Source organism: Panulirus ornatus, chromosome 16 (genome assembly GCF_036320965.1).
Source record: "Panulirus ornatus isolate Po-2019 chromosome 16, ASM3632096v1, whole genome shotgun sequence".
Lineage (NCBI taxonomy): Eukaryota > Metazoa > Arthropoda > Malacostraca > Decapoda > Palinuridae > Panulirus > Panulirus ornatus.
Genome location: NC_092239.1, coordinates 30,726,493 through 30,752,731, shown reverse-complemented (window position 1 = coordinate 30,752,731; position 26,239 = coordinate 30,726,493). Strand labels below are relative to the sequence as shown.

The following is a 26,239-nucleotide window of genomic DNA, read 5'->3' as shown; positions in this document are numbered from 1 at the left end:
TTGTGCTTTTATTTGTTCCCGACGGACTGAGTGCCTGCCTCATGTACGTACGTGGGATGATGGTATGGTGAGGGTATTAGTACCAGGCTGCTGGCTCTCGCGTTGTTCCTTCATGAAACATGAAGATTCAGCTCAGTGTCTCACGACTTTGATATGCTGTTAACTTCGTTTACTTTCGACTTTTATGTAATCACAGATGTCAATATAATCACAGAAAAGCTCCGAAGCAATCTATACAATTATCATTCATACATATAATAAATTCTTCACATCAAATACCCTGTTCTTGGTGCACGACGGTATCAAAGTGGACAAAAAGTTCCTTTCCTATAGCCGTATTATGGAGGCTGCAGTAACATGCTTAGTCTGGGTTTGTATAACCTGATTTTTTCCTGAAAAGCAGCAGGTAGTGGTGTGGTGGTGGACCGGGGCTACTGATGCTTCTCTTCCAACTCCTTCTCGAGCGGTGGCTTCGTGCCTCTCACGTGAGGAAGCAGTGCTGCTGCAGCTGCTAGTCTCACTCCGTCCCTATAATAGTGCTCAGGCCGGACAGTACCTGGGGGGCAGTCTGAGAAAACTACGGAGGGATGACGGGGTGGTGGCGGCCTGTAAGTTCTCCTCCTCCTGGACTGGTGGTTCCTTTGCTAGTACATTGGGATCTACCTACATTCCAGCACCCAACTCTACAGTTCTACAAGCTTCTGTCTCCTACTAGCACCCTTACTCGTGTTCTGGGATCAACCTACATTCCAGCACCCACCTCTAACCCTCCCATGGGTGAATGTTTCTGCCATAACGCACACCCAGCCTGTCACTCCACCACTTTAATTGGTCCCGGTACTCGAAAACTCCCCTCATGTCCCAGAGGGTACCACCCTCTCAGTGATGGAATATGGTGTATAAAATAAAAGTGCTTTGTCGCTTTTCTATACCAGATTTTCACAGTGTGGGCACCAGCATTCTTCTGCACAAGAATGAAGTTTAGTCCTTGTGTTGTAGGCAACTTTAACAGAAATATCAAAATGTGGTCTAAACATTTGTGTTCGTCTTAGTACAAAATCATTCTTATATTCTGGCGTTGTATTGTCCATAATTATCTTCATTTTTGACATCAGCATCTGATCATAAACTGAAACATAAGTCTGACGTACGGTCAGTGGCTTACAGGCCCCTCAGTATCCTCCATGGCCGAAAACTCATTATCTTATGTTTACTTTGATAGCCTGATATCGAGCTGTTATCGTGCACAGGACCAGGAATCAGTCAGCGTAGGTTCGTTAGGTAGGTGGTGTGGAGTCAGCGGGGCAGGCGAGCATCGTCCACATTGCCTCTGATGTTGTGCAGCACAAGGCTTGTGCTACAAACTCAGGCAGGATGGTCAGGTCATTAATCTTCTCCATACGTGACCTCTGTAGCACGTACGCTCGACCCTTGAGCACGAAGGTACCAGCCTTGAACATGACTAAGGAACCCTTGACCACATTGGTATGATGGCCTGACTTCTGGCACGATCTTTGAAGGTCAGATCTAAGGTCAAGCCATTGTAACAAAGTCGTGCTGAAGGGGTTAATGATGGTTCAAGACTTGGGGTAACTGAGGAGCTTCCACAAAGTTCCATTTGTTTACGAATAAACTTGTGCTGCTGTTTCAGCATTGCGTTCGTTATGACGAATCTCTTTTTCCAGTTCATTCTGGATGTAGCAGCTTTGAAAAACTACTATTCTTTTTACATTGCTGCATTGTTTTCCCGTGTTCAATGATTTTTCTCCATGCAGTTAGACGCCTGTTATAAATCTGTTGTATTACGAATAATAAAAGTACGCAAGAATTCCAGTCTCTTTCAAAGTACAATGCTTTGTGCAACATTATCGTGATCGCTAATTCAATTATGTCTTTTTTCACTTATTGTTGATGTAAGCGGTAGTGTTTACCATAGAAACGGAAACAAAAATATGCCTCATTTTGATTGTGTCGTCTGAGTTGTATGAAATGGCTGGCATCTGGGTCTTTGTGGCAGGGAGGGGACGAGCACATGGACCCACTACTGCTTTATTAAAGCCTCGTCCAAACATGATACCTTTATAAACAATTTATCAGGGGTACGTTTTTCTTTCTTCCATGAATCAGTCTTTTTAATACATATTTCTACTTCTGCTGATGAGGTTATGATCTGGGAACCATCGAGAGTGCAAAATATCTCTATAATTTCATTTCCGTGTAATGACGTGACGTAATCAATGGTACAGTTGTCTCTGCGCTCATGTGTAGGAGCAGCGCACTGCCTGTGTAGGAGAGGCTTCAAAGATGTACATCATCATTCAACTACCTACGAAACTAGAACTTTGTTCCAGGTTCACTTGCCTTATTATTCTTCAGAGGATAGTGAAGAGCGAGTGCTAAACATAAGAGTTTACAGCAACAAAAATTTTTCTGAAGCAAATAACGAGTACCATGGAGGAGGAAGGGAAGAGTTGGTAATAGTGAGAGGTAAACCAGATACTTCTTATATTAGCTATGTCTGCTATATTACTATAACAGTTACGTCAACTATATTACTGTCTTAGTTATGTCTGCTGTATTACTATATCAGATATGTCATCTACATTACGTCATTAGTTATGTCAATTATGATATTATATCAAAACAAAACGTTTTATGTCCGGAAAAATATCCTGAAGTTTGGCTTGTTTTTGAGGTTTTCTTAAAAAACTGGAATTACTTTCCAGTATCAGCATGGGTCATATCTTCACGCTGAACATAATAATACTGGGATCCAAATGTTTTTGGACATCTATAATAAAGTTATGAAACAATTACAAGTTTAATGTACTTCGTAATCATAATGAAGTTATGAAACAATTACAAGTTTAATGTACTTCGTAATCATAATGAAGTTATGAAACAATTACAAGTTTAATGTACTTCGTAATCATAATGAAGTTATGAAACAATTACAAGTTTAATGTACTTCGTAATCATAATGAAGTTATGAAACAATTACAAGTTTAATGTACTTCGTAATCATAATGAAGTTATGAAACAATTACAAGTTTAATGTACTTCGTAATCATAATGAAGTTAAGAAACAATTACAAGTTTAATGTACTTCGTAATCATATTCAGTTAAGATACACATTAACACGTATCAACATTTCCTTCTCAAAATATATCAGACAAACGTGACCATCATAAATTTCATGTTCAAGACTGTCAGTAATGCTACCAAAAGAAACAAACAAAAAAAAAAATTGTTAACATTATCAGTTTCCAGTGTTCAGTCACTGAGAGTATATTGGCTAGGGAACACTCACTTATCTGAAAGCTTTTGTGAATTACTTGCTATTAACTGTAAAGTTGCAAACATTTTCCCAGTTAGCGAATATATATTTTCTGGATTTAGTGGCAATCAACAGGTAAAGGCCATTTAGCCAGAATTCGTACCATATGTCAAGTAATCAAAGTGAAAAATCATTGATACAAATAACGTATTCTGTTGGATTTAATGAATACGAACAGTTAAAGGTCATTACTGTAGAAGCCATACCATACCATACGTGAAAACATTCATACTTAAAAATTGAACATTAAACCATATCTACCTTCAGATACTTTGTAGCAAGTGTTATAATATACACACACACACACACACACACACACACACACACACATATATATATATATATATATATATATATATATATATATATATATATATATATATATATATATATATATCTGAAGACGAAAGTAAAACTTTCTAACCGTAGCAGATAAATAGTATTCAGAGAAATGATACACACACACACACACACACACACACACACACACACACACACACACACACACATGGTTCGCGCACGGGCCCGCCTGGGTACGAGTTCTGGTCGCGGCAGTCGGCCCACAGCCGACCCAGCTGTGCATTCTCCTCTCGTGGCCAGTCGATGAATGGGTACCTGGCTTACATTACGGCTGTGTGTGAGTTTGCATGCATACGATGGAGTAAAGATATGATACACATATACAAAGTCAAGACACGGGGCAACACTAGAGTAGAACTCTCTCCACGTAGGGCAAATAATTACATAAGCAGACATGTAGCTGTATATGTACATGAATAGCAACAAAATGCACAAAGAAAAGAAGAACATCTACAAACCTACACAAAAACAAATACATACCAAAACGACGTAGAAACACACACCTCACACACACGTTAACCTAATTTCCCTGATGAACCATACCTGATGACTGGCAAGAAGCATGAAAAGATATCCGGCATAACTGACCTGAGACAACACAGAAAGGCAACACAGGGAACATCACAACACGGCAGAACATACGCCAGGGACCCCACGTCGGTTCTAACTACAAACGGGAAATATGCGGAGCAACCAAGGAAGACCTCCTGCAGTTCTTTGGGAAGGAGTTGGAGAGTTTCCCTGAAGGTGGACACGACCAGCCAGGCTCCACAAGTTATAATGAATACAGAACTTCAGGAACAAACAACACGGCTCACCAAGCCTTGACCGTGGTGGATTCTGGGACGCACACTGACCTCCACCAGTAGAAGATAATCCTTATCTTGGATATAGTTCTTCAAACAACTCAGAAATAAATCTCTTTCTCAGATGTTGGTGTTATTATCTTGTTAAGCCATTGTCTTCTTAGAGTGTCTATAGGGAGCCTATACAGCAGAGTCACGCCTTTATACAGAGTTAGGTATATCAAAAGATTAAATTTAAATCAAACATTAAATCAGTTGGTGAAACTGACATCCTTTTCTCTCTAGGGGAAGCAGTCGTTTCACGTTGGTCGTGTGGATGAACTCCCAGAGATTAATTCACAGGATCGTCTGTGAAACGAAAAAAAATTAAGTGACCAAGAAGGCACAACGAAACTCTTGGGTACAGTAAAAACCGCATAGCCAACTGGAGCCTCTGCTGTTCCCTGGGAACCCACTGAATGTATCAGATGACCGTCACTACGCGCGTGCGTCTGTATCATACTTACTATTCTTAGTTCGTTTTCCTTTCCTTCTTTCTCATCTATAATAACATGTACATACGGACGCTCATTCCTCATCAAAGAATAATTATCAGACCTTTATACATCTGTACACGACTAGGAGGCCACAGTGGCAAGTACACGACTAGGAGGCCACAGTGGCAAGTACACGACTAGGAGGCCACAGTGGCAAGTACACGACTAGGAGGCCACAGTGGCAAGTACACGACTAGGAGGCCACAGTGGCAAGTAGTGTGTAGACAAGAAGCTGTGATTAGTGGTGGTTATTCAGCCGTAATGACAGTGCTTACATAGACTTGATGGCTCACTAAATGACTTCGTTGCATCACACAACGTATTATACATGAGTTTCTGTATCGTAAATTACGATACATGTGTTCAGAGCAAGGCGGCCACCACGATCATCCTGCACGACTGCAGGTCAACAACAAAAACAACAACAACAACAACCCTCAGACAAATACTAAAATAAATTATTTTCTGAGCCGACCTTCACACTAGCGAGGCCACCACAATAACGATGCTCTCACATTAGCGAATCATTTGTTTCCTCGTAACACCATCAAAGGAAAACATAAAAGAACAAAGCTTCTTCACGAAGTATACACAACAGCGATGCAAGAAGTACCAAAACAAGAAAAATGAAAAAAAAATTGAGATAAGCAGAAGAAACAAAGGAAAGAGAGTGAGTGAGAATGTACGAAGGGCCAGATCGTGAGGCAGACCAGAGACAGGACTACTGTGTGACAATGGCCAAAGAAAAGAACAATTAATGGGACAAAGGACAGTCTCTTCTCGTGAAAGTTCCGACACAAACGACCACCATCAACCCATCAACTGACCTATATAACGAGACCTTTCTAAGATGAAAACACTGTGCTGGCAAGATGAACACGACGGTACGACCCTTGAGCACGACAGTATAACCTTGGAGCATGATAGTACGACCCTTGGTCAGGTCAACTGTCATGGCCATGGGTTGTACCGTCGTGATCAACAAGTTAACATCGTATTCTGCTGTTACTGTGTTGATGATTTTAGACATTCACCAAACCAAAGTTGGATATAAAAAGGTGTTTATGAAAACATCGTACCTACATACATCACAACATCCAAACTTCAAAATTTCTCTCGTGAAAGACGGCATGTTAATCCTTACTGATATATCATGATTACTACAACCTTTTCCTTAACCAAGATAGAGATTTATCTAACTTTAAACAAGTTTATATAACCGTCTTACATTTCTTCTTCAGTGAGATGAGACAAATGTAATCCCTTACAAACAAAGTATAAGTAATCTCAACATGGATATATCTGTGTCCTGGAATAACTGGCCTCCGCTACGTGGAAAATATGAAGCGTGTCGAAAAGTTAAAACTTGATTAATATCCTAAAATCTAAAAAGTTTTGTCCTTTTCATTATTACAGGATTGACTGGTCATGCCCGAAATGAATTTGTGGCTGTCAGTAGAAATAACAGGGGGAAATATTACTGATGGACTCTTAAATCTTACGGGAACATATTCATTTTGTGACCCCATAAAAAAGGAAGGGAAGTGCTATGGGGTGATATATCACATAAGGTACAGTAAATAACATTAAAGAAAGAAACCTATCCGATTATACATTAGAAAACGAGTGACGTTGAGTCTCTACCAACTTGAGGATGAAGAGACAGACGAAGGTTGTCACGGGTATGATGAGCCGGAAATAGAGGTCCAGTCTGAGAGCCTCACAAAACATCAGACAAGTCCGCCACGGATTATTGTTGGAGGAATTCTTTTGGTTTACAGTTTGAGAACTTGCTGGTTATAGGGATATATATATATATATATATATATATATATATATATATATATATATATATATATATATATAAATATATATATATATATATATATATATATATATATATATATATATATATATATATATATATATATATATATATATGTTTAGTGTCTTCGTTGTGGTAGTTGTATCGTGGGTATGAAGGGTCTTGAGATGTGGTGAACCTGTGTTTGCAATGCTGTAGGAATATGTCATGTCCAGACGGTTAACGGGAATATCAGCTTCATACTAACACAGTAAAAGGAATTAAGAATTTACCTTCAATGACGTGAAGCGTAATGTTAGCGGAACGAGCCTTGTGGGGCTCACAGTTGTAGGAGCCGGCGTCCCTCCAGGTGACGTTAGAGATGATGAGAGAGCTGCTGAAGGGATGCTTCACGACCTTGACGGGGCGACTAGAAGCGAAGTTGATCATGCTACCGTTGTGGAACCAGAAGATATACTGAGGGTCCTCCGTGGCCAGCTCCACGTTGCAGTGTAGGCGGAGCTTGACTCCTGTGTGCACGTGAATCTCTGGTCCGCCCACGATCACCGCCACCGCCTCTGTAACATATATTGCTGTAATCACCTGCATCACGGCTGCCACTACCACCAACTGTGTCACATACACTGGCGTTAACTATCACTGTTCAAACCACCATCCACACCAACTATAGTTTCACTACCAGCAGCACTGCCAGAAGTCTTCTGACTACCTATGATGCAAACACATGACAGTAACGACCTCCAGTGCAGGCACGGATATTGCCACTGTTATCATTACTAACTTCTATACATTTAGTGGCAGCTCGTTATAATGAAGTGAATATCATCCTTTTGAATTGTAACTTTACAGAGGGTAAATGCCAGTGGTGTATTTATGTTTATATACTTAAATGTAGGATCTGTCAACATACGGATTATTTTCACTGTAGTTACCAGTAAAATAATCATCTATGCTGTAACTACCAACCTAATAATCATCTTCACTGCAGTTGTCGGCATAATAATCATCTTCACTGCAGCTGTCGGCATAATAATCATCTTCACTGCAGTTGTCGGCACAATCATTACCTTTGCAATAGTTACAAGCACAGTAAATAGTTTCACTTCGCTGTAGCTACCAACACATATACAAAACCCAGGAATTCTAAGAATTCTCATGTGTCCAGTTGTTTGTAAGATCATTATATCCTAAGGTAAACAACACATAATCATGATAAATGTTTTTCGTCAATGTTTTAGAAGTTACATCGGTAAAAGGTGTGGATGTTTGTGTACGTGTTTGTGTGTGTAATTACAATCATTGTCATAAGCACACAAGAAAGGAGCTCAGCATAACAGAGTCTTATTTGCTTATTTATTTTTTATCATATATTGAATTTTTTTTCTTCTTTTGCAACTAGATATACCTCGACTTCTGTGGCTGAGGTACTTTCATTACATTCTCCTACATGTACCGATACATTATGGAGGATAGTAACCATATACATTATGGAGGATAGTAACCATATACATTATGGAGGATAGTAACCATACATCTTTATAAAGCAGTAGCTCACTTCATCCAGAGGTATAACCGATTGAAGATACATAACTTGTCCTGAACCCATATTGCCCTCACACCCAAGAAATTTTATTTAAAAATAAACATCAGCCTTTCCTTATAATCTTTTCTATCAGTTTACAAGTTACCCTTGGTAGTGATAATGGTCTTGAGTTTTAATCATTACCCTATCGCCCTCCTTGAAGATAGGCACCACAACTTCGCTCTACCGTGTCTGTGGTATTGGTACTTGTCTAATAATCTTATGGAAAATGTTCTAGGTCTAGTTCTCTCTGTCCTGTACTGTCCTCTGCAAACAACTTAACTTTCTATGTTCTTACCTTGCCCATTTTTTGTCCGTTTTCTATGTAAACTTTATTAATCTTTATTCATGCTTTGCTGGTTTACCCAACCTCCAAAGGGTTGCCTCGCCGTTTTCTACCATTCAGAGGGAACACGTCCGTCAATCCATCTTTTCCAATTCTTCTGGGCAATCTCATCACCAAAGACCCATTACTCAAGAATGCTCTCTTTAGAGAATGTCATCTGTTCTCTTCTTCTCGCATTCTATCACCATTTAAGGGAATTTAAGTTTCGCTTTTCTGAAAAATCATCATTGCTCAGCTTCTTTCCATTTTCCGCTTCATTTCTCTAAACATATTTGACCAAATCAAAATTCTCACAATATCTTCGTTCTAATGTCGTCTGCTATCATAATTCAAGTATTAATCACTTGGGGTTTGCAAAATAAATTCGTGACTTGATCAATACTCATTATGATATTCTGCACTGATTTGCATATCATTAATTGTTCTCTAACATATGATCGACATTTATTTGTTCTTATATTTCATGATTCATTAAAAGTTGCATTATCAATTAACTTCTGTTGATTAAACTGAAACCCCTTTGATATTCCATTCTGAAATTTTTACCGAGAATGCTTTTTTATTGATTATATAAATTGATCTGACTGATTAAGTTACATCATAATCATACAAAACTTTATCTTGCACTTGTATTTGTGCATCATTGGATTTATGAGTCGGAAATTTCTTTGAAGTCTGAAACGCGTCGACACAATTTTATTTATATGAATAACTGAGAGAAAGAACACTTTCCTCTGTACACAAAGTTCCTCCACAAAGGGAATTGTGCTGATATACTTTGTAGAATAATTCAAGTTTCGTTTGAGGTGCAGTGACCCGGTGATAGTGAGTATTTTGATATAAATATATATATATATATATATATATATATATATATATATATATACATATATGCGTGTGTGTGTGTGTGTGTAAGACAGAGCAAGAGAGAGGCTAGGTATAAACATACCATCATCGTATATTCATGTTCCTCTGCTGGCTTCCTGGTAAGCTAATTACGTCTATCATGTCACCTTCCTCCAACGTTAGCGGTGGCCCGAGTCCTTCGTCCGTGGTGTCATGTGTTCTACATCTTGTCGTTCCATTTCTCGCTGAGTCTTCCTACCTGCTCTTCCTCCTCCAGCAAGGATCGCATGTCCATCATTGTTACTGTTCTACCTTCATCTGTTCTCGCTAGACGCTCTGGTCATCTTAATATGTTGTACCTCCGGCCGGTGTACCAGGGTTCGATATTTTGTTATTCAAGTATTTCTGGCTATATGTCTCCTTGTCTTGCCTGTCACTGTGCGTATTGGCTTCGTCTGTGTTCCTCCCAGATGACTCTTGTCTCAGGTGGTGAGTGTCCGCGACTCTGATCAATACTCTACCAAGAAGGTCTATTATATTTTCTTCATCAGGTCAGGTATTTTGAGGAGTTCTTAGTACTAGACATACAACACCCACTTCTTTCTGTGCTATTATTCGGAGATTCCTTTTTCTATTTTTTTTCCTGTCAGTGAAAATTGTCAGAGTACCATCAACGTTCAGTTTTATTACATTCGATTTTTATCCTTATCTTCTCTATTCTATTTACTTTATATTTTGCTAAACTTTCAAGCAAATATTCCATTCTTCCAACTCCGCTCGAAACCTTTCCTTCCAAGTTTGCAAGTAAAGTTAGTACGTTAGTATTACTCTAGTCCAGTTTGAGGACACACACACCACCACCTCACCTGTCTCCCAAGTTACCTACCGCACCAGCCCTGTGTGCTGTGACGAGGAGCGGTGAAGCGCTCTCTCCATGTTTATCTAATGTGTTTACTGGGAACCAATATCTAGTTTCATTTTTCAAGTCAAATTCTTTTGACAACGGTGTGTGTATGCTTCTTAATGTCTTGAATAGTTATTCTGTGATGATGCATCTCTGCTTCAGATCTGCCTCGGTATCAAACTAACAGCCTCGCTCAAGTACATTAATACCAGGGAAAGGTTTGTGTTCAACTTCAGACTTTTGATCATTTGCAGGAAAACAATTGTGTTAGATCAGCCACTGTTCGAGCGGTGGCCATGGTTTTCCTCTGGACTCGGGTCTGAAGCATTTTACTCTCATTACAACGACTTCCATATAATTTCGCAGCCTAGCTCATCATATATAGTTCAGACAGCTTTAGTTTTGACACTGTCCTGCGTCTTCTTTGCTATAATACATGTTTATATCAGAATTTTTTCTCTACTTCTCAGGTCTCGTCCCATCTTGGTTGGGAAAACTTACTATGTAAAAAGAAGTTTTTACAGGTCGCCCTCCACTTCTTACCAGTTCACTCGGCAGCCACACCGTCCAGTGCAGGTGAATTTTTCACATTTAGTATGTTCCCGCGCCTCACGCGGCGGCCCCTCCCTCCTCCCTGGCTACCTCTCCCTAACGCTCATTCATTATACCTTCTTTTTCTTTTCCTCTTATTCCTCTTCACTCAGCTATCTCATTTCTCCTTAACTTTTACATTTGAGATCGTTAGAGACTAATCTGACCCTCCCCTCCTCTCTCTCTCTCTCTCTCTCTCTCTCTCTCTCTCTCTCTCTCTCTCTCTCTCTCTCTCTCTTTCTTCAACATATACAGTGTAAGGTAAATAGGTCATCGTCCTTGTGGTTGGCTGTGCGTGTACGTACTACGCTTGACACATCAGGAACCTGACACTGTGCCACTGGCTCAGTGAGGCGGAGTCAATATTGACGCCTTGGGTCGCTCGCCCAACAAGGTATTATGGATTGTCATACAGACCAGTTTGCAAATTTGTTCTTAATAGCAAAATGCTTCACTAATGAGAAATACCCAGTGAAAGTACTATTAAGTATATAATAAATCTAACATCTTCGTTACCAAAGACTGTGACAAAATACGTTAAGACTAAGATTCACATAACACTGAGGAAATAATATCTTTTTCTTCTGCCATAATTACACATTAAAACAACAGTAGAGAATTATAACAGGTCTTAGGATGAGAATATACAAAGCTACAAAGTGTTTAGTTCTGAAATTGATATCATTGTGAGCAACACTTTGGCGGCCAAGCCTGCTACTGCTTCAGCTTTAACTAGTAAGCAGCAACGTGAATGTAGGCTAGTGACAATCCTAATGCTCTACGCCATCTTGGAAAAAAAAAAAGGAAAAGCAACTCCAAAAATATGCGAGCCAGGCAAACACCGCATCACTTCATGTTTATGTGAGGCCAACATCACATTACTCTGTCTGAGGGAGACAAACGCCACGTCAGGCCGTGTTTGCTTGTGGCTGTGCGTAGGAAGCCATGTTTGTGTGTGCCTGGCAGCAGTGGAGGCCAGGACCATAACACTTGACCATAACACTTGCGTATTTTTATTCTTTTTTATTTCCAGGATAGATGAGAACATCAGCCTTGTCATTGGCTGTCGTTCTGGTCGCTGTTATTGGCTGCAGCTGAGCCAATTGCAGGCTTACCCGCTAACCGGTGTTCAGAGTGATGTAACAATTTTCAATCTCAAGTTACGATTCCACTTTAACACAGTTTGTAGCATTTTTCTTTCCTTCTTTGTCCTTGTCCATGAAAAACCTGCCTTGCATGGCGATGAAAAACATATATATATATATATATATATATATATATATATATATATATATATATATATATATATATATATATATATATATATAATGACCCAACTAAGCCAATAGACTGCCAAGCATACTATGACCACTCGCTTTCCTGTAGGCTAAGGAGAGGCCGCGAATATTCTTACATTTGGTATCTAACAACAGCTGTAGAAATAAAGTGGCATGCATCCTAATACTAATTCGCGAGTGTAAGGGAAATTTATCTAATGCATTTAAACACTTCAAAACAAGCAATACACTGTAATTCCTGCCGCACAGCATAATACTGACTACCGGCTCCGCTTAGTCTCTGGTGGTTAAAGTTCACTTAATGCAGCATCAGCTGGTTACACATGACCTTCCAGTCTGGTTGGTCTGTATGTGGAGGGAGATCCGGGCGTGCGGCAGTCCTCGCCAAGCAACGTCCACGTCCCCCACATGCAGCTTACGTCCTTGGTGCAGATCATTGTTTCCGTCCACACTGATAAAATTCTCTGAGGCCCACCCTGGCGCGCGGCCCCTAATGTTGTTCTACACCTACTGCTGTTCTACCCCTACTGTAGTTCGACCCTTACAGAGGGATGAGCCTTGTATACTTTTTACAAAGACATCTTGTGTAACAGAGCTAAGTACTGCTTACCGGAATTCCTGGTAGATATTAGCGTTATTCCTTCCGGGTTGTGCAAACTATCTCACTGTGGTTGGATACTAACTGACCCTCGTCTCTGTTCTGGGCACTGTAGGATGCCATATGTTGCAATACCAAGGCAATTATTTCAGTTTCATTGGTTAGTTACTCCACTAACTCGCTCTTTCACTCTTCCACACTCGATACATTTTCATTATGATATCAATTGTCATTTTCATTATTCTTAAAATCTAAAGTTTTATTCACTATCAACTAAACAATTCTACAATAATATGCTTAATCGGTAATCTCTAGACATTGGCCATACTGAGGAAGGCCGAATGTTCACACAACACACACAAACACACGCAATAATATATATATATATATATATATATATATATATATATATATATATATATATATATGTATATTTCTTTTTTTTTATTTATTTATTTATTTTGCTTTGTCGCTGTCTCCCGCGTTAGCAAGGTAGCGCAAGGAAACAGACGAAAGAATGGCCCAACCCACCCACATACTCATGTATATACATACACGTCCACACACGCAAATATACATACCTATACATCTCAATGTACACATATACACACACAGACATATACATAATACATAGACATATACATGTACATAATTCATAGTCTGCCTTTATTTATTCCTATCGCCACCTCGCCACACGTGGAATAACAACCCCCTCCCCCCTCATGTGTGCGAGGTAGCGCTAGGAAAAGACAACAAAGGCCCCATTCGTTCACACTCAGTCTCTAGCTGTCATGTAATAATGCACCGAAACCACAGCTCCCTTTCCACATTCAGGCCCCACAGAACTTTCTATGGTTTACCCCAGACGCTTTAAATGCCCTGGTTCAATCCATTGGCAGCACGTCGACCCCGGTATACCACATCGTTCCAATTCACTCTATTCCTTGCACGCCTTTCACCCTCCTGCATGTTCAAGCCCCGATCCCTCAAAATCTTTTTCATTCCATCTTTCCAACTGCAATTTGGTCTCCCACTTCTCCTCGTTCCCTCCACCTCTGACACATACATCCTCTTGGTCAATCTTTCCTCACTCATTCTCTCCATGTGACCAAACCATTTCAAAACACCCTCTTCTGCTCTCTCAACCACACTCTTTTTATTTCCACACATTTCTCTTACCCTTACATTACTTACCCGATCAAACCACCTCACACCACATATTATCCTCAAACATCTCATTTCCAGCACATCCACCCTCCTGCGCACAGATATGGTCTACTGCAACGCCAGTACCTGCTGAGCGGATCTGTTTTGTCCTAAGCTAACACTACCAACAGGAGTATAAACGAAGTTTTACGTCAGCACAGAGCCACGTGACCTCTGCCAGCAGGAGGTCAGCGCCCTATTCTGTAACCCGCCACAAATGGAGGGCAGTGTCCCCACAGCCAGTTATGCAAGGTGTTAATGTCGACCGAGGCGCTTTACCGAGACTAAGGCCACATGGCATACTCATACAGATATACATTGTTATCATCGTAAACTTTATCATCAGTGTATATGTATATACCTGTATATACCATCGTTATTGATAACAAGGTCTGACTTCATACTATTCTTTAGAGCACCTACATTACTTGTCACTCATGTGAGAAGAAAGTGTTCACATTTTTACTGTAACTTCAAAGATTTATCTGAATTTCTAGATGTCAAGACTCATACTAACTTACAACACTACTGTTGGTGAAGTTAAGGCTCATACTAGAAGGTTACACACTACTGATGGATAATTCCACAGGCAGAACTGCAAGGGCTTGTGTGTATACCTAAGGGAGGTACAACTACGTAGGGGTACATTAGTGACTATCTTCCTTCATGTCAGTTCCTCAGTGTGACCCACTATATACAAGTAGATATCTGAATAAAGTCTATTGTTGTATTTCAATAGCTAATCAGTACTAGCTGTTACCTATATGTTGAGACGTCTTCTTAAGAAATATCGGCTAGTTTCAAATTAAATCTTCGTCCTGATATAATCAGTCATGCTGGACATGGCAACATGTGTGAAGATTGATCACTACACTTTTATTAGAGTGTAGATGGAGATGTTTACCAATATGGTTGATGTCATCAAATATGGTGATTAAGGACATGTTTAACACCTCCCTCATTCTCTCTCTCTTCTTTCGCTCTCTGTCACACTTCCTCATTTTCTTCATTTCCCGTCTCTGTTTATCCATACTCCTATCAAACTCGCTTTCTCTCTGGCTTTTGTCTATGTACCCATCAATCTATCTTTTTACCTATGTATCTCTCAAACAGTCTGCATGTATGAATATATGTATGTATGTATGCATGTATGTGTTTGTCTCCATCTACCTGTATATCCATCTACAGTTTCTATCATTCAGCTATCTCCCTACCTACCTTCCTGCTTACCTGTGCTCCTCCTTGCTGGCGCTACCCTCCCCGTGGTTACTCACCTACGACCTTGAGGGTGAAGAAGAGTGAGGTGGGTGGATGCGTGGTCAGCTGGCACTCGTATTGGCCGGCGTCTGACAGGCGGATGTTCCTCACTGACAGCTCCCACAACTGTGGATGAATAAACTCTGGTCACATTCCTCCTCAACGGTGCACACTTGTATAGTAACACACACTGCTACACCTTGATAACATTGTGGGTAACAAGGGTATTGATAACATCATCAGTAACTATGGGCCTTGATTACATCATGAATAACTATGGGTCTTGATAACATCATCTTGGGGTTCACAAGCTACTCATCAGTTGAACACAACACACAAGTGTTCGCAACGAACTAGGCATTCAACAAAGATATTCATCGGCTAAAGAGTAAAAGAGAGAGAAAAAAAATCTGAGACCCTTGTTTAAACGTAGTAATTAGATTCGTCTAATATAGAATTATAATTAGATGTATCTATCATAATGTGGAAAGTCCAGTATGCACAAATACCTCATAATTTGTCGTGGAATCCTATTATCGAGGAAGATTACACAAAACGCGCGGAAAATACAATAAATCAAATACATTGTTGGTGTATTAGTGGCATAGCGGTCTGTTGCCATGGTCAGGGAGTCCCAGATTCGCGAAGACCACGGCGGACCTCGGCACATGTTTATCACGTTACATCTCTGCCACTTGTTCAACTTAAATGAGAAAACTTTTCCAGACTTGAAGTTATATCAGTTTAATACTTGTAGTGAAGTCCTCTGCTTTTATCTATACGTCTAAGTGGAAAAAATCTACTTTTGGGGGTCTATTTTTTCAGATGTCATCTTTAACACATTAGTACAGGATGATCTTACAACATAGACCATAACAGAGGGAGTAAGTATAGAAATAAAGTCAGTAAGTAAGTAAATCTACGTTCAGTTCGTGCGAGCATTACAGTGTTATGTGGAGCAGTGGCCCAGCAGGGAAGTCTGGCAGACACGACCTTCCATCATGCGATACGATCCTAGCAGTACACCCTGACCCTAGCAGTACACCCTGGTCCTAGCAGTACACCCTGACCCTAGCAGTACACCCTGACCCTAGCAGTACACCCTGACCCCTAGCAGTACACCCTGGTCCTAGCAGTACACCCTGACCCTAGCAGTACACCCTGACTCTAGCAGTACACCCTGACCCTAGCAGTACACCCTGACCCTAGCAGTACACCCTGACTCTAGCAGTACACCCTGACCCTAGCAGTACACCCTGACTCTAGCAGTACACCCTGACTCTAGAAGTACACCGTGATCCTAACCTTACGTAACCCCTTCTGAAAAGATACAATACGGGTGAACATGTTTCATGATAACCAGCGCTTCAGTGAGATGTTAACCAAGGAAGCGTTGCGTTTCACATAACAATTGACTTAGGCATTATGCTATAATGTTATATGCTATGTGATGTTATAATGTTATGTTGTAATGACTCCGGCGATAATTATTACATTACAGAAAAATACAGTTCTTTATACTTCGTTTCCACTTATCATGTTTGATTCTAAATCCAGTATTAAAGGAGTGAGTCTCTACACATTAGAATGTGCAGAGTACCTTAACCTGGCATTTGAAAATATTGGAGTAATGTTAACCACATGTCAAGGGCGAAGAAAAAATAATGATCAATTGTTATATATAATAACGATGAAACGTACAAGTAGATAAGCCATGTATACATTACCTCGCGAGAATGTAGCATCATAGGCAGTCCAGAAGCACAGTAAGCAAGCAGACTTTACTGGTTATAAAAATAAACATATTTACATTATGGTCCTGTTTACTTACTTGATCAAGTACAGTACAATACGAACCGTCTTATCTGCTCTCCATGTCTTACCCCAAACTTGTTCCACTTGCCTTTCACTGCACTAGCTAGAGGTTCATTTCTCATTTGCCGAATATATAATCTCCGTCTTTGCTTCCGAGATAAGGCTGCTTATTCCCAGCCATTAACTAAACCATGTTATACCTGCAAAGTCGCTGTGTTACATGATATTGTGATCGTTGGCAGCTCAGTGATGGGCTGTAGCGGTCTGTTTTTTTCCCTACACTTGCATGTTGTACAACTCTTTACCTTCTCATGTGTTTCCGAACAGCCTGTTGCACACTGTAGGTTTACCGCTTTCTCCAAAACTCATTTTTTCCCTTAATTCTCTGTCTCTTGATCCTTAATTCTCTGTCTCTTGATCCCTTAATTCTCTGTCTCTTGATCCCTTAATTTGATCCCTTAATTCTCTGTCTCTTGATCCCTTAATTCTCTGTCTCTTGATCCCTTTTCATCTTTCGTGTCGGGCGTAGGTTTGATGAGGGCCCTTCTCAGCGGAGTCTTCGAAAGGAATAAGATACTGAACTATTCTTTCGTTACTTTCAACTATTATTTTATCACTCCGACAGTAGCTACCCCAGGTATACTGTAGAGGAAACATTCATAAGCGACTTATTATCGTCTTCTGAATATCCATGGAGACAAGAAATGGATGAGAGTCTTATCTGATTAACATTTTCAGCCGGAGTCTACAACTTGTCCCTGGTAAATCGTTACTTAAGTTACGACCCTTCTCAGTCATGCCACCAGATGGTTTTGTCCCTAATCGACGTGTCCGTCTGGCCGTGTCCGCATCTGGTATTGCTAATTGTCTCTGCCCACTGTGACGTCATCACTCACTGCTGCAGTAATGATTTATCCTTATGAGCACAGCAGTACGGCGCTTAGGCATGCAAGAAGGCCTGGCTGGTTTAGCATGTGTTGTGAGGGGGTAGTACCACTCCCTGCAGCCTGGGTTACTCTCTTCTAAGTATGTTGGTTGTGGTAACCATCCCATTGGGTTGGGTCAACCTCACCCACGTCCAGCGAGGCACAATACCCCTACAAGGCAGCGTCATAACTCCACTCGGGGTATGAGCCGCCTTTCCCCGGTGTGGCCGAGCTTATTGATTCTTCCTACGACCTCCTCTACACTCCCACGTATGTCGGAGCGTCGTGCCGCCCATCCCAGACAACTGACCCACACTTTCCCGTGTGTGGCGCAGCAAAACAGCCCTTCCTGTAGGCCGCGTAACCCTCCTTCATGTTCAGTTATCCTGCCCACGAGCAGGATCTTACTCCCTGGTATGTGGTAACTGTTCCCAGCTCTATATGTGACGAGGCGTGGTAACCCTCCCACAGGCAGGGACCAACTCTACCACGTGTAGCGGGTCGTGGTAACTCTTCTATAGGGAGGGATCAGCTCCACCTCGTGTGGCAGGAGTGGTGGCAAGGATAACATGCACCAGCGTAGGTGAAACGTGGCTGATAACGCTCCTGAGGTGATATATATATATATATATATATATATATATATATATATATATATATATATATATATATATATATATATATATATATATAATGAACACATCAAAGTTTGAGAGTGAATAAGTTTTTACAAAATCAAGTTATATAGAGACGTCACCATTACTTCACTACACGAGCCTTTATAGCTTTCTCTCACGATGAAACTTCCTATATCATCCGAGAGGCAAAAGATTTTTCATAGAATTTCCCTGAATAGGAAATGGTTCTTTGCCAGAAGACTTTCCCTATCTTGCTCCGGTGATCTCGTTCCTCCGGCAGACTCTTCATCTTCACTTTACGTCATTAATATAATTGTAGTTTTTGACAAATGTTCCGTTACGGAAATAAGTTCCTCTCGTGTCTCAGACATGTGTCTCCTCGACAGAAGGTGACTAGGTAGTGTTATAATGCTCCCTTCCCACTGGTTATCATCACTGATTCCGTCACAATATACATGATGACACGGGAAAACAATAAACAACTTTATTAACAGCTGACACTTCTCTTCCTTCATAGATATTATTTACTATAGTCAGTTTTTCGGTATGGTGGCTGAAGCTTTCAGCATGAAGCACTAATAACTGTTAGCAACGCTTCAGTCGTCCCCACCCAGCCTCCCTGACTGGGTTTGTCTTTGCTGACCATGATTGTGACATCTGGCCACACCATTGTTAAGTAAAGGAAACAGAAGAGGAAGGAATATATGTATATATATATATATATATATATATATATATATATATATATATATATATATATATATATATATATAAGTACAGTTTCAGAATTATGAAATCTTTCCAGGACTCAGGACCTGCTGGAGCAACACACCAAAGCCACAACCTTCCTCTCACTCACCATGGCAGCTAATTTTGAAACTTGTTCCTTAATAATTTAGTATTTACTTATGTTCAAGTTAGTAGAGGGGAAACTCTTTTGTGTGTCTAGCCCTTGAAGGCACGAGCCTTTGGTAAGATGACCTGCCCTTTGACCTGATCATTATGGGTCAGGTCAAAGGCCAGGCCACCATACCTATAAGCGACGTACCTTCGTGCTCGGGGGTTTAACTTTACAAAACTTCTATTCATGTGAGTTGTGAACAAGGTACATTAGGAAGGAAAGACACAGGCGGCCACCATCTTCGCACTAATGATTCCCAACAAGAAGGAACAAGTTCAGGCGATTCACTGATGAGTGATCCTACCTTTTCCTTCTCCAGGCAGGCGCGCAAATACATAATTGGTCAACACTGTCTCAAAAAGAAAATCGCACTTGGAACATCTTAACAAAGATGAAAAGAATGTGGAGGAACTCTAGCCAATTCGTCAGTAGATGACGACAACTAAAGATGATATATGCCAGAGAGGAACTCTCGTGAACACTTGTCCTCGACACAACAGGATCAGGGCCTCTCTAATGACACATCAAACACGTAACAAATATCACCAAAGAAAAATCTTATAAATGTATCGTCTGCGGAACAAATCGAGCATTTCTAACAACTTCTGACCAAAGATTTATTGACTTCAGAGGTTAAAGGTAGTTTATTGATGACTGAGCCAGACTTATTAATTTCTTATGATAACAATTGGATCAAAATGTGCCTGAAAAAACTTTGACATTTCTAGAGTTAACGTATCTAAGTCTGAAAATGCATGACCAGAGCCAAGCTGTGTGACGTATTCAGGATAATCATGAAACTGCTGGAGCATAGACACACCTGGCAAGTGCAAGAAACGGGAAATGTTCATCCCACACTTTACATTATGTGATATTACTGTGCATATCTTAGAGCACTACATTATGCAATGCGATATTGTTGAAGACTTTATACAACACCACGTGAATTATGAGGAACAATGTAAATATTTTACTACCTCAGCTACCCTGGAGGATATACTTGTCCTCTGCCCGTCGTTGGTAAAAACGTAAGAGGAAGCTGATGTAGTGCTGCAGATGAGAAAGTTTAGGGCTAGTTAACTGATGATATCAGTGAGGTCGTTGCATCTCTACTAGTGTCATGCTAGCCAGGGATCTCCCTATATATATATATATATATATATATATATATATATATATATATATATATATATATATATATACACAAAGCTAAGGGACTGATCTTATCGCTGATGCCTTCTTGACTCTTACAGTATGAAAACATGACTGGAATCATATGGTTATGTATCTCAACGGAGAAGTCAGGTAACTGTGATCTGGACACTTCTGGCAATGTACTGTTTGTGTCTAGGTAAACCAAGGGTGATTAGGACACGACAAGCGTCGTATTTGTATGTACCACAACTATCACAAGAGCCAACCAAACGCTGCTGGGAAACTTTTGTATGTATCACAGTTGTCAAGTTAACCATTCTCTGAGGGTGTGTCTGTATGTACCATACCTTCTATACCAGCCAACAGTAAACAGCAGAGGATACCATGCACGACCGTCGGATTAGAACTATACACCTTACACACTAGTTTACATCACTGAGGGTTCCTTAACTGTCGTCTCACTAAAAGCAAAATCCTTCCTTCCAGTCCCACGTTGCATGTTGACCACATCACTAACACTCTTTGTACTGAAGGGAGTCTCGGAACGAATTTGTTCATCTACACTGGTGAGCCTGACACCTAATGGGGTCTTGCTACCTTCAGCGAGCTATCCCTTCAGCTTGAGTGACCGGAGCTGTAGCCTCTGGTGTCCGTTGGATTGGCGGAGCGCCAGGAAAGGGACGTGGGGAATGAAACCAGAGGAACAACATATGTTGTGTACATACACTCTGAGAGGCTCAGTGGGCGAGGCCGGGATGGTGTGGGGGCTGTGAGCTACGTAGATATATACTGTTATATTAGTTACACGAGATGCACGTACTTGCCATATCTTTAACTCTTGTAACTAATTCTCTCTCTCTCTCTCTCTCTCTCTCTCTCTCTCTCTCTCTCTCTCTCTCTCTCTCTCTCTCTCTCTCTCTCTCGGATCGGCAATATTACAAATGATGATAATGGACGATGCTGATGAAATATGGTGATGTAAAGTATCCATCTGAGTGGCCCATCTTCACTGATCCTGTGGATGAATAACTTCACTTGATGGTGCAAAACTGGATCGAATGTATCCTGCCAGAGAGGCCATTGCTAACGCATACACTTATACACATCCATACACACTCACTTATGCACATACACATGTATACACTTATATACACATACATATACACAAATGAACTGACAAAAAACATTAAGACAGTCACAGACTACCTCCCTGACCTCAGCCACCACACCAGGATGAATGGCGGCAGGTGGTGCTGTGTGCCAGGCAGATTTATGCCTTTCTTCCACCCAGCACCTTGAAGGCCCAGGTCCGTGAAGACGTCGAGAGCCCGTAGGTCTGATCCCCTCCCTCCCTCCCTCCACTTCACCATATCCCGCGGACACAGCTCTTGTCTCTTGTTGTGCGGTGTGCCGCCACCCACAAGCTTCTACCACGGACGGGTAGAGCATTAAGAATGCAAGCGAATCCAGGAACAGACCCGTCTATCACTTGCGGCCAGTGTCCCAGCAGAGAAGGCCACACATTTACTGTGATCCTGCATGAATACCCATTCTGTACCATCACAAATAACCACACCGTTCACTCGCGGTATACATCAGTGTTCTGGCATCTCATTAGCAACAAAAACCCGTCATGAAACGATTTTTTTTTTGCAGCGGCCGCCATGGCATGGGCAAATGCATGCCCCAGTCATGGTGATTTCGGATGAAAGATAAGATGATAACTATAAAAAATGATGCAGGCGTTTGTACATCAGATTCTTAAGAGTGGAAAGGTAACAGGGGAGAAGGACACACAAGAGAAAACAATGAATCATCTTCCACAGACGAGGGAGGTTCTCATAACGGCCAACCCTCGTGTGGCTGATCACACAAAAGCCATAGGAATCAGCTGCTAGACGCGTGCTGAGGGTCCAGTACATGGAGATAGAGACACGGCATTAGCTCATGAGAGCAGCGGCCGAAATGATATCTGTGGAACAGGGACAGAAAAGCAACATCTCGGCAGACGAACATGGATGGATGGATAGCAGAAGAGTTACTAAGGCAAAAGACTTTTGGTTCCACTCTGGCTTTGAGAGAGGTGGAAGAGGAGCCACCCTAGGTGCACGAACAGTAATCCATACAGGAATGAATGAAGCCTATGTCGACATGGAGTAACTAACCAACTGCTCACAAGATAAATCTACAAGATCTTCAGACGTTTATCTGTTTGAGCACCACGATGTTACTCTTGGGTATGATGGCATCATCTTTGCACTAACTCTTTAGTGACAAGGAAGAGAAAGAAATAGACAAAGATAATACAGTAGATAAAAAGAAGAAAAACAGATTTAGTAGATAAGAAAGTATGTGCAATATATATCTAAAAATGGAAGGAAATAGGAAAGAAATTAAGAAAATATAACATAAACAAAACAGATAATGATCAGCGTGTTTCTTGCACGACGACGAACACTTGACGCTCCCCTAGCTAGGCCTAGTGACCGAGTACCTGCCTGCAATAGCAGGGAGTCCCAGCTGTCTCTCCCGCATACTCCTAACTACAATAGGGAGTGTTGAGCTCCCTCCTACGTGCTACCAGCCACAACAGGTACTCCCGGGTGATCCTGCTGCTTGAGCCACTGCCTTAAGAAGCGCCTCCGGTAGTCTCCCGCCGCCACCACCACCGGCCATTCCCGAGGAACTTGCAATAGCCTCTTGCCAAGTTGTGAAGGCAGCTTTGTGTCGCACTGTGGGTGGAGTGGACAGAATACCAGGATTACCTTCCATGCTCATTACTGTGGACGAGTGAGACGGGATTTACTGGCTTAGACCAGTCTTGTGGAATGATGTTCTCAATAGAAAATAAGAGGATTTCCTTTTATAAATGATTGACTGGTCCACTATTGATGAAAACATCAAAAGACATTATTTACAGTCCTTCTATATCTTTGGCAGTATGATATTTCCAGGAGGCTGTAGAACCTTTAAGCATATATGGATGTGGCATGAAGAGATTTTTGTGCTTTCCAGCCTCCACCAACAGTTTCCTTCAATAAGGCATCTACAGCAGTCCCTGTCTGGCTGTATAAGTCAGAGTTTCCTGTGGTGCCGGGAACTCTGCCGGTCTAATCTGAGTGTTAGTCCATTGGCTAGCGCCACGTCTGACCGCCTGTGGCTTCTTAAGTCCTGTTGACTCACACACAGCTGGTGGACTGGTGGAGCCAGAGGTTGGTGTTGGGCTTAATCCCACATTTGGTTGAGGAAGCGACACACACACAAATATATATATATATATATATATATATATATATATATATATATATATATATATATATATATATATATATATATATATATATATATATCCTACTTTCGTTTTTGTTAATGGTTCAGACAGGCCTTTGGAAATAGCACAAGTTTAGATTTGGCATCACTGTAAACATTTAACTTTAATCAACTTAAAGTCTTCATCGTTTTTTTATCACGTCTTATATCATCTCAGATCATTCCTGCTTTTACAGTATCTGATACTAGATGCTTACGATGTAGGAAGTGGTAGATAGTTAGCCAAAAAGAGGCGTAGAATAGGAAGGAAATTATATTGAAGTTAACGAGATTTCACTTCCAGCAAACGTGAACTCTTAAGCAACTTAGGTGTTTTGGGCGAGACCTTACAGGAAATATTTACCCTCAGGCAGAAAGCAAAAGCTGGTTTTTCATCTTGAACTCCTCCTCCTCCCGCTGGCGTGGAACGCTGTATACGATCTTTGTTTCTCCAGATACGTTTGTTCCAAGCAAACGTACACAAAAAGTGCTTGGTAATCTTCACAATAAGACACGAAACATTGAAGCCGTACGCTGACAAGTGGCCACAGTGTTGGATGTGTATCTTCTGTCACTGTTTTGGTCATATATTGTTTTCCTAAGTGCTATCCTCCACATCATAACCTCCCTGAGAGTCGAACAGCGACACCCGTGGAGATGATGGCTGTTGCTTGGTGCTTCCATCTGTCTACAGCGACCTGACACTCACTAGCCAAATTCTCCAACAGGTCGGCGGTCACATCAGGTAGGTGGCTGCAGTAGACAGGTTGTTGTACCAGGACCACTGTGGCTGGTAGGCCACCTGCGCTAGACAGACAGGCAGGTGGGACGCAGGATATCACAGCAATAGCTTCCACCGTCAACAACGTCAGTAGCGGCTCGTATTTCTCCTCCTCACTGAACACGTTAAACCTGACCTTTACAGCTGTGGGCCCGCAGTTCACAGGTTACCATGATACCTACCACAGGATTCATGAGCCTTTGTCAGTGCCTCGCTCAGCATGAACCTGTGACCATAGTGCTGGATGATCCTCCCACAGAACGTTGCCCATCGTCGCTCCTGATCCTTTTTCGTCAACACTTTGATCCCTGGGGTTTGTGTAGGGCCACCTCAAATATTTGGTCGGGTCACAGACTGTTTTCCAAGGTTGCTTCTTCATACAGTTCAGTAAAAGAGGATGGCCTTGCCGGCCTCCGCCATCACCAAGGGCTCAGATAAGACATATATATATGTTACTTCTTTTTCCATCCGAAATAACTTGAACCGTTCATTAATGAATGTTTACAAATAACTAAATAGCTTCCTTAAGGTTACATTCTTCCTCTGTTATCATGAAATGTAACCGAGATAGTGGAAAGGAATTCAATATTCAACTCGTATGGGGCCCCATAGTTATATGGAAATGATTATAAACACTGGAAGGGTCTTCCATGGAGAACCTGCCTGTACTCTGGCATAGTTATTGTGAGCGAAATGAGAATAGCTGAACATATTGTTTGGAAAATATCACAAACACGTATGATGGTCCACAGCTGAGGGTGGGTTTTCTGCAGGTTATTAGCTGGACGAAGTTCCAGTCTAAACCCCTTTATAAAAAGGGATTTAGATGCCATGACAGTTGTACAGAACATCATGTTCTGAAATTCTTTTTTTGCTATAAAGAACTTAAGTTGCAGGTCAATGTTTATCATAAATGGCCTAACTCCGGCAAAATCTAAATCAGAACTACGAGTCTTCCGACATTCAATTTCATAAAGGCTCAGACAATTGTGTAAGTTTTCTGTGTACCTAATTAAGAGTTTTCGAGGTGTGATATACAACGAAGAGACGTAGCTAGGACGCCATTTGGTAAACATATTTCTCTCTTGTGTCTCCCCTGATGTGATTATTACACGAAAGTGCACATGGGAACTTATCGTGCTTCATTTTCCCCGTGGACTCAGGAATATATATATATATATATATATATATATATATATATATATATATATATATATATAT

General features: G+C 41.0%; 1 protein-coding gene across 3 annotated transcripts in view; it reads right to left on the bottom strand.

Annotated features, from left to right (window-relative positions):
- LOC139754204 (zwei Ig domain protein zig-8-like) overlaps positions 1 to 26,239 on the bottom strand; it is a 377,483-nt gene that overhangs the window by 18,394 nt on the left and 332,850 nt on the right. For all 3 annotated transcript variants that reach the window (XM_071671440.1, XM_071671439.1, XM_071671441.1), the window contains 2 exons: positions 15,511 to 15,619; positions 7,138 to 7,422 (listed from right to left, as the gene is read on the bottom strand). In XM_071671440.1, coding sequence (XP_071527541.1) covers positions 7,138 to 7,422; positions 15,511 to 15,619 — 394 coding nt within the window. The remainder of the gene's footprint in view (positions 1 to 7,137; positions 7,423 to 15,510; positions 15,620 to 26,239) is intronic.